At 36.0% G+C, this 9,781-nt stretch overlaps 1 protein-coding gene across 2 annotated transcripts in view; it reads left to right on the top strand.

Annotated features, from left to right (window-relative positions):
• faf1 (Fas (TNFRSF6) associated factor 1) overlaps positions 1-9,781 on the top strand; it is a 97,858-nt gene that overhangs the window by 13,702 nt on the left and 74,375 nt on the right. For both annotated transcript variants that reach the window (XM_016500844.1, XM_016500853.1), the window contains exons 4-6: positions 4,933-5,198; positions 6,495-6,586; positions 6,964-7,055. In XM_016500844.1, the coding sequence (XP_016356330.1) occupies positions 4,933-5,198; positions 6,495-6,586; positions 6,964-7,055 (450 nt within the window). The remainder of the gene's footprint in view (positions 1-4,932; positions 5,199-6,494; positions 6,587-6,963; positions 7,056-9,781) is intronic.

Here is a 9,781-nt window from a genome sequence, read left to right as displayed (position 1 = left end):
AGAGGAGAAACAATAATGTACAGTATGTGGAAAATAATGTGTTTTTTGAACTTTAAACCGCATAAACACATTTCATTACACCAAATACACAAAATAATGTTCTTTTTAGCAGCATCATATGACCCCTTTAAATCTATTACGTCTGTTGCTAACAAAGTGTAAACGAATAGAAAGTGTCGACTGCGGCATTAAATTAAGATTTGCTCATGTTGCACCGTATTTCATTTTAGGCGTTTTTACAGTGTTGCGCAGTATAACCAATCACACAATTCTGTTGAGCTTAGGAATGCTTTGGCCAATCAGAGACGTTCAGATGAGTCATCGCTGAAACTAATCAGCTTTGTTGAATACACGCACGTTCGATGACTGAATTCCGCGAATTCTCTCATCATAAACAACAAAGCGCAGATGTACGTACAATGTAAGTAAGGGATTAATTTCGCAGTATAGACAGTTTCAGTGATTATAACGATACTTTAGTTTTTTTGAGAGTGCGATAGATCATTAGTGATAATGTCATTTCTGTACATTTACATTTAGTCATTTAGCAGATGCTTTTATCCAAAGCGACTTACAAATGAGGACAATAAAAGCAATCAAAACTAACAAAAGAGCAACAATATATACAGTGGTGTAAAAAAGTGTTGGCCCCCTTCCTGATTTCTTGTTTTTTTGCATGTTTGTCACACTTTAATGTTTCAGATCATCAAACAAATTTAAATATTAGTAAAAGATAACACAAGTGAACACAACATGCAGTTTTTAAATGAAGGTTTTTATTATTTTGGGAAAATACTCTGTGGACTGACGAGACAAAAGTTGCCTAAATCTGGTTCTTGCCTAAAAAGACAGGTTTATGATGTTCGCACGTTGGGACACACACCTTCCAAAAAGTTCAACTTTTGTCTCGTCAGTCCACAGAGTATTTTCCCAAAAGTCTTGGGGATCATCAAGATGTTTTCTGGCAAAACTGAGACGAGCCTTTATGTTCTTTTTGCTCAGCAGCGGTTTTCGTCTTGGAACTCTGCCATGCAGACCATTTTTGCCCAGTCTCTTTCTTATGGTGGAGTCATGAACACTGACCTTAACTGAGGCAAGTGAGTTGTAGTTAATAGATTTGGCTGCTTTTAGCCTTACCCTGGAGTTGGTTCACCCTCTGCCTATGCATGTCACATTTATTGTCCAACTAAAAATATTTAAGCAGGTCGTCACATGTGGTTGCCGCAGGCATCACAATATGGTAGGGACGTAACATTTCCGTCACACGCTTGAGGAATTCGGCCAATCGCAACGCACTGGATAGCTGGCCAATCAGACCGATGAGTTTTGTAAAAATCGACGCGTTTCAGAAAGGCGGGGCATAGAGGAGAAGCAATAATGTACAGTATGTGGAAAATAATGTATTTTTTGAACCTTAAACCGCATAAACACATTTCATTACACCAAATACACAAAATAATGTTCTTTTTAGCAGCATCATATGACCCCTTTAATATGAAGCTTGTCACATGTTTAGAACAAACTGGATTATGCACTTTCTCTGCAGCAGCTCAGTCTGTGTCCTCCGCTATATTTTCAGATGCGCTCGTATCAAACTATATCGACTGTATATCGATATAAACGGTATTTCCTCATATCGCATCGCTTATAAAGAAAATATCGATATATCGTACAAACTTGATATACTGCCCACTGCCCAGCCCTAATATGGAGTATATATAGAGTAAATTAATTTTTATTTTTGGGTGAACTATCTTTTTAAATACTACTTTTCTTTTGTTTACTGAACAGTTTCATTAACACAGTTCCTACAATTATGGAAAATTTGGAAATGTCGAATTCCAAACCTAAAAGTAATGGAAATTAGTAAAATCTTAAAAAATGTTGTCATTACAATTTCTGTAGTGATTATGTTTTTCATATGATCATTTTGTGTGAGAAACGGACCAAAATTGTTGTTGTTATTCAGTAATAATGTTTTTCCTCCAATAAGCTGTAAACCACTGCGACCGGACTGAATCAGCGAATTCTGGTACTGGTGATCTAGATTAGTCAGGATTGTGAACGAATCATTTGGACTGGTTTTGTGAACCAAATGAATCACTTAATTAATATCTTTCTGACCTAAATTAATGAGTTGTTCACTACAGCTATTGCTGACTGCTTGTTTTTTTTTGTTTGTTGTTTTTTTAAACTTTGTTGCTAAATGTAACTATCGCCCAGTTCTTATATAAAGATGGATATATAGATATCCAACTTCATATAAATATATTTCATATATATATATAAATATACAACATAATGTCTAGTTGTTTTATGATAAACATTTAATTATGTGACTGTTAACCTATAAATGTCACTGAGGCTGCAGCAGTGACTGGTTTTCTTTTCTTTTTTTCCTGGACATTTCTTTAATTTATCCTATGTTTGGGTTTTCCTTTTTGTGTCTAACGAGTTTCTGAATGCCCCCAGAGCCTAACGTCTTTAACCTTTTGGTATTGTAATAAGGTGGTATAAAGTCAGGCATTGTGTGCTGTGCCTGGCCCCCCGCTCCTGCTCTTACAGCGATATGTGCTGACCCTGGAGGAGAAGAGAGGAGCCTTTGTCCCGCCAGCGCTCAGAGAAAAGACATTATTTACTGCCACAGGGGAACACGGGGGCACGGGGGAATTCAGCCATCAGCCGCTGAGAGAGAGAATACTTGAGAGAGAGAGAGGACTAGAGAGAGAAAGAGAGAGAGCAAGTGCCAGAAAAAGCTGTTTTGTGTCCTCAGCAGAGCAAAAAAAGAATGATTTTCTCTGGGTCGGACAATCGAGCGTCTGTTAGGCCCTGCCCATATTATTATACCAGTAAAGCCTGTTTACATTGAGTCTGATACTGTTTGGATTTCAGCACTGTCGCCATTGTGGATCATGCAGAGTGGTGTAACAAGGTGCAAGCTTTTTTCTGCTCTCTCTCTCGTTTCATTTTCTCTCCCTCACTTAGTCTGTTTCTCTCCCTTACAAGTCTCCTTTTGTAAAATCATCAACAAAGTTTTCTAATTTGATGTTGGAGTCTGTTTCCGCTTACAGTGGTCACACAAAGTGAACATAATTGACAGGATTCCCAGTGTTCACAATGGGTCACAAAGCAAATACAGAAAAGCAGGAGATTAATCATGTGGACTGGTTTTGTGAACCAAATGAATCACTTAATTAATATCTTTCTGACCTAAATTAATGAGTTGTTCACTACAGCTATTGCTGACTGCTTGTTTTTTTTTGTTTGTTGTTTTTTTAAACTTTGTTGCTAAATGTAACTATCGCCCAGTTCTTATATAAAGATGGATATATAGATATCCAACTTCATATAAATATATTTCATATATATATATAAATATACAACATAATGTCTAGTTGTTTTATGATAAACATTTAATTATGTGACTGTTAACCTATAAATGTCACTGAGGCTGCAGCAGTGACTGGTTTTCTTTTCTTTTTTTCCTGGACATTTCTTTAATTTATCCTATGTTTGGGTTTTCCTTTTTGTGTCTAACGAGTTTCTGAATGCCCCCAGAGCCTAACGTCTTTAACCTTTTGGTATTGTAATAAGGTGGTATAAAGTCAGGCATTGTGTGCTGTGCCTGGCCCCCCGCTCCTGCTCTTACAGCGATATGTGCTGACCCTGGAGGAGAAGAGAGGAGCCTTTGTCCCGCCAGCGCTCAGAGAAAAGACATTATTTACTGCCACAGGGGAACACGGGGGCACGGGGGAATTCAGCCATCAGCCGCTGAGAGAGAGAATACTTGAGAGAGAGAGAGGACTAGAGAGAGAAAGAGAGAGAGCAAGTGCCAGAAAAAGCTGTTTTGTGTCCTCAGCAGAGCAAAAAAAGAATGATTTTCTCTGGGTCGGACAATCGAGCGTCTGTTAGGCCCTGCCCATATTATTATACCAGTAAAGCCTGTTTACATTGAGTCTGATACTGTTTGGATTTCAGCACTGTCGCCATTGTGGATCATGCAGAGTGGTGTAACAAGGTGCAAGCTTTTTTCTGCTCTCTCTCTCGTTTCATTTTCTCTCCCTCACTTAGTCTGTTTCTCTCCCTTACAAGTCTCCTTTTGTAAAATCATCAACAAAGTTTTCTAATTTGATGTTGGAGTCTGTTTCCGCTTACAGTGGTCACACAAAGTGAACATAATTGACAGGATTCCCAGTGTTCACAATGGGTCACAAAGCAAATACAGAAAAGCAGGAGATTCTTTTCCACATATTATGCATCACATGGGCATTTGTAGGATTTTTCATGAGTTTGGGATTTTCAACCTAGGACCCTCCGAACAGACACTCAGTCAAACCCACCCAGTAATAATAATAATAATAATAATAATAATAATAATAAAAATCATTTTTATTTTCATTTTCGATTTTATTTAGTAAAACATAAAAACATTTCTAACAAACTAATATTAACCTTTAACTACTAACGTTCTATTTTAAAATGTAATTTATTCCTTTGACAAAGCTGAATTTTCAGCAGCCATTACTCCAGTTGACAGTGTCACATGATGCTTTAAAAATTGTTCTGATATGCTTATTTAGTGCTCAGTAAACATTTCTCATAATTATCAATGCTGCTTAATATTTTTGTGGAAACGGTGAAACATTTTTTCTGGATTCTTTGAGAATAAGAAAGCTCAAAATAATAGCATTTACATGAAATAAAAAACGTTTGTAACATTATACATGTCAATTTATAGTAAAAGTAGTATAATAAAAGTACGGAATAAAAGTATTAATTTCTTAAAAAAAAAAATTCTTACTGACCTCAAACTTTTGAACACTATTGTTTCTGTATATAGAATAATTTATGATGAGTTATGATGGAGAGGTGCTTCTCATAGCAATTTTAACATTATTTGAGCTGATCCTCATTTTCCTCTTTCTTGTGTAGTAATTTCTCCAGTGAAGTATCTCAGACCGGCCCCTATGGACCCCACAGCCAATCAGAAGCCACAGCACATATGCCCTTAGCCCCGCCTTCTTCAGCATCTGCATCAGCATCAGCATCATCTTCTTCCTCACCCTCATCCAGCCCGGCCTTCTGCCCTGTCCAGCCCTCTCGGCACATCGTGGAACGGCAGTCGCGGATGCTCAACTTCCGTGTGGAGTACAGACAGCGCTCCATAGAGGTAGTGCTGGAGGAGGCCAGCACAGTCGGTGAGTGCGCACAATGTTTTGATACATTAACACTATATACATGACCGCTTAATCAGTCAATCATTTGGTAGTAGACAGTTTGCTGACCCACATCCAAAAAAGAGTCTGCATGTCAATGCTGCTCTTGCAAAGGCAGCAGACATGATTAGCACAGTCCTTTCTTAGAAGTACACATCATACCGAGCCATGGAGCATCTAGTAGCATGGTTCATGTGCTGTGTTCCCCACAATGCTGACACGTATCTCCATTTAGATTGGGCTTTTGCCAAATAGGCAATAATTAACGTCATCTCTGCAATAATTATCCTTTGAAAAAAAATTCTCAGAAATTATTGAACATTTTCTTGGTAGATGTGGATACTGAGCTTTGATTCTTGGTATGACAAAAGCCACTGCACTGAACCACATACTGTTTGTGTGACTATTTCTGTGAATGAAAGTTGAATCTTATGTCAAGAGCAAAGTCAACAGGAAGAGCACTGAGCTGCAGGGTGTGTGGCACTTAGCAAGCCACACAAATAAAATGAAGAAGGAAGAAAATCGCTGCTGTGCCTTTTTGGTGTTAATGTAATAGTATACTCATTGATTTATTGTGTGTACAGTATGTTAAAACTATTTTGTACATTTTAAATATATTTGAATAATCTATTTATATTAATGAATATTATTATTATTAATTACATTGTTACAATATATATAATATGTAATATTGCAATATTTTTTTTTATATAATGCACTTACAGTTTGGGTCCTCTTTTTTTGTCTTACAGTTATTGTAAATAAGTCATATGTTGTGTATATGTGTAATTGCTTAGGTTGTGCAGAGATCGTTTTGTGGGTGGTTGTGGGTGATAAGTCTGATGTACAAGCATAGTCTTTAAGAAGTTTCTGTCTGAAGCTTGACATTCATAATACATTTCATTATAAATGCAATTTGGATCACTGTGGTAACAAACCAGTAACTAGAATAATTAGCTAACCTAGTTTTGTTTGTGGTGGAGAAATTAGGAAAAATACCAAACACTCTGAGATCTGATATTCTGCTGAAATTTTGTCTGCATTGTGGTAATATAATCTCAATAATAGTTGAGAAACTGTTGATTCACAAGGTATTTATATAATGGTTTGACAAATGAAAGAGATGTTTTAAAAATAGAGATCATTTAGCTGAGCTGGATAAAGAGCACTTGACAAAACCATGACAAAACTAAACTAGATACATACTGTCCTCTAGTGGTAACATACTAAACTGCCATTAACCTTTTATAACCTATTCTTATTTATTTCTCTCTGCAGGTGATATTAAAACTATTTTAGAGACTGAGCTACAGGTGCCTGTCTCTAAAATGCAGTTAAAAGGCTGGAAGAGTGGAGATGTATCTGACAGTGTAAGAATGACAGTATTGAACATATGTTGCTGATATTCAGATTATTTGTGTTTTGATTTTTTGAATGCATTAATGTGCATTATCTTTTTTTTTTTCTCAAAATGTAAGACTTAGACTATGTTTACAATTATTTAAATGGTAGTCGCAAATATATGGTGAAAATTGTGACTGCCATATTTAGGGGTGGGGTTTATGATTTTTATTATTATTAGTGAAATTAGTTTCGTGTTTCTTTTGTTTTTGTTTTCATTAAATTACTCTTTGTTGTTTTTCTTGCATGTTGTACTTCATGTACAGTGAAAATGAAAAAAAAAAAGGCAACTTCAAAAGCATTTTTGACCTCTTTGATGGTTTTCTTCTGTTTCACTTTCTCTCAGACGGTTCTGCGGAGTTTACATCTGCCCAAGAACAACAGTTTGTATGTTCTTACCCCTGATATTGCCCCTTTAGCCAGCACCAGCCAGAGCAGGTATGTCTTTGTAATGCCCTAAACATCTATTTTCTTATTTTCTGCATTAACATTAGGTAATGCAAGTACTTTGTGTTTGTTTGACTCTTTAGCTAAAAAAAAAAAACCCCACACAATTAATGTACATGCACTTTTTTGGAGTATACAAAGTTATCAAACAGGCTTGACATTAGCTCTTCTAAATGAAAGGATGGACATCCATTCCTGTAGTTGACATTTATATATGAGTGGCCCATCTCTTTATACAATCATTACTCATATCCAAAGCCTGAAGTTTGTCTCAGAATCCAGGTTTATCCCATCATCTAAAAGCTGCCCATATATCTGTTTTAAACTCTCAAAAATATGGGCATTATTTGTGTTCTCAGTACTTCAAAATCTTGTATAAATGAGGTTGATGGCATGACATTCACTGGATTTAGGCAAAGATGTTTATAATTTCTGGAGACTGTCCATTAGGATTTCTATGAATGCTTTTAATATAATGTATCATAATACACAGCAACTTTTGAATAGAGAAATCTGCTTTGTGGCAACAGAATTTTGTAGTTAATATATCTACCAGCAGGGGCTGACTGGACCTTGTGAACCAGACAAACCTTGATCACTTGTGTTTAATAAAAGTCCCACACTCACGACTAGGTGGCGTGGCAAGACCACATTTTGGGCAGTTACAGTAGATCAGCATTTTGATTGTGAAGCATTTTAATCAACTAAAGAGTTGTATTTCTTTATTTATATATATAAATAAAGTAATAATAAATAACAGTAATAAATTGCGTTTTAACATATTAAAATAGTTATTTTAAATTGCAATAATAATTCATCAAATTAAATTTTACTGTATTTTTGCCCAAATAAGAGACTTATTTGAAAATAATCTTACAGACCCGCAAATTTTGAATGTTAGTGTATATATTGGATCTGATATAGAGTTTAGGAATTTAGTAATGCATATGTGAATTTAGAGACTCGATATACATTCCATTTAAAAATAACTGAAGAAAAATATGGTTGATTAACGCCCTTTGTCCTTTATTTAAATAAGCAAGTCATTGACATTGTGGTCAGAGCAGTGCGAATCAAAGTAATAAATGAAAGTCACTTCAATTAGAAAGGGCCGTGTGTGTGTGTTATATTGATGTGCATGTGTTTGTGTGTGTAATTATGTGTTGATTAGCGCTGCTGTAAGCCCCGGCGGGAGGTGATGCCGTCGAACGACTGGGTATAAACTGGCATCTCTGTCAGCTTGTGTGGACACTGTACTCTAGAGTGTGAAAACATTCTGAGAAAAGTACTAAATGGGCTGTAAACTAACATTGTGATAACAGTACCCTCCAAAACACATCAGCACTTAATTTTTCCCCCTCCTGTTATTTGGCACCTTTTCAGATGGCTGCATTTCATTTGGTCCACAGGCATTTTGTGCGTGTGTATTTTTTTTATTAGCTTTCATTTTGGAGATTGCAACAAAAACACACATTACTGTGACGTACTGCATACTGTTGTGCACCACATTGCTGGTCAGGGGTTTAATGGATCTGTTGAGATCACATATATTAACGTCATCCTGACAGCTGCTCTCGCTCGTCTCGTTTTTCCCTATCGGGCAGGTGACATGCCGCAGAGACCTTGTCACCTCTGTCTCTAAATGGCACAATATCTAATATCCAGCACCTTCTAAAGCTCATCATCAGTGACAGGATCTAATTATTTCCCAGAAACTATTTTAGAGGAGTCAAAATAGGGGAGAAAAAGAGAAGGCCGGTGTTAGTTAGGTGTGACCCCATTGTTGCCTGTGATTGTCCTCTCCTGGTGCAGTGAGAAGAGGGCTTCCAGGAGGGTGAGCAGACAAGCTGTTAACTGCCTTTATAAATAACTGTCACAGAGAGACGGGGAGAGAGTGAAGTGTTCCTCAGCAGACTTCGCTCCTGCTGTATTGCTGTATTTGACTGAATCTCTCAGGGGCAGTTCAGATGCTGTTTTCTCATCTGCTCAGGCATCTTTATTTGCATTTATTTTAAACCTGGCTTGAGCAGAATGTCTGTGTTTCTGTGTGATTTAGCACTTTAATAGAAAGAAACTGTGAAATGTTAACTGGGTCACTTCTGTTATGCAGTACTTTTTTTTGTCCCTGTCATGCATGTCGTAGTTTATTTTATAAAATGTTTAATTAAATTTTTACAGATGGAAATCATATTAGTTAGCTTTTTGTAATCACAAAATTTAAAAAAAGCGAACACTATCAAATTTTCATGTTGCGATTAATTGCTAATGCTTTTGTCACGATATACGGTATTATCAAATATAATTATTCACGGTATTTAGAAGAGCCCACGATAACAACATCGTGCATATTCATTACTGTGATATATCGCATTACCGAATACCGGCACAAGTCTAGCGAACACAATGGTGATTATGAAATAAATTTAATTTCACTCTATTATTAAAAGTACTATTGGTGTGATTGTTTTACAGCAAGAGGTTGATAAGGATTGCCTGGGAGAAAGAAAAAAAAAGATTGATTTTATGGAAATCATTTATTTAAATTTTCATTGATTTATTTTTTATTCATTTTTGTTCAGGTGTTTTTATTTACAAGTATTGGTAATGAAAAAATAATAATAACAATATGCAATAAAGTAAAAAAGTTTTAAGCTCTCATTCACTTATTTTTCATTGTTTAAATAATCAAGCTAAGCTTGATTAAATTATTTGAGCTT

This window comes from Sinocyclocheilus anshuiensis, unplaced genomic scaffold (genome assembly GCF_001515605.1).
Source record: "Sinocyclocheilus anshuiensis isolate Anshui unplaced genomic scaffold, SAMN03320099.WGS_v1.1 scaffold477, whole genome shotgun sequence".
NCBI classification, from domain to species: Eukaryota; Metazoa; Chordata; class Actinopteri; order Cypriniformes; family Cyprinidae; genus Sinocyclocheilus; species Sinocyclocheilus anshuiensis.
The sequence above is the reverse complement of the archived record's forward strand: the minus strand, read 5'-3'. Positions and strand labels throughout refer to the sequence as shown.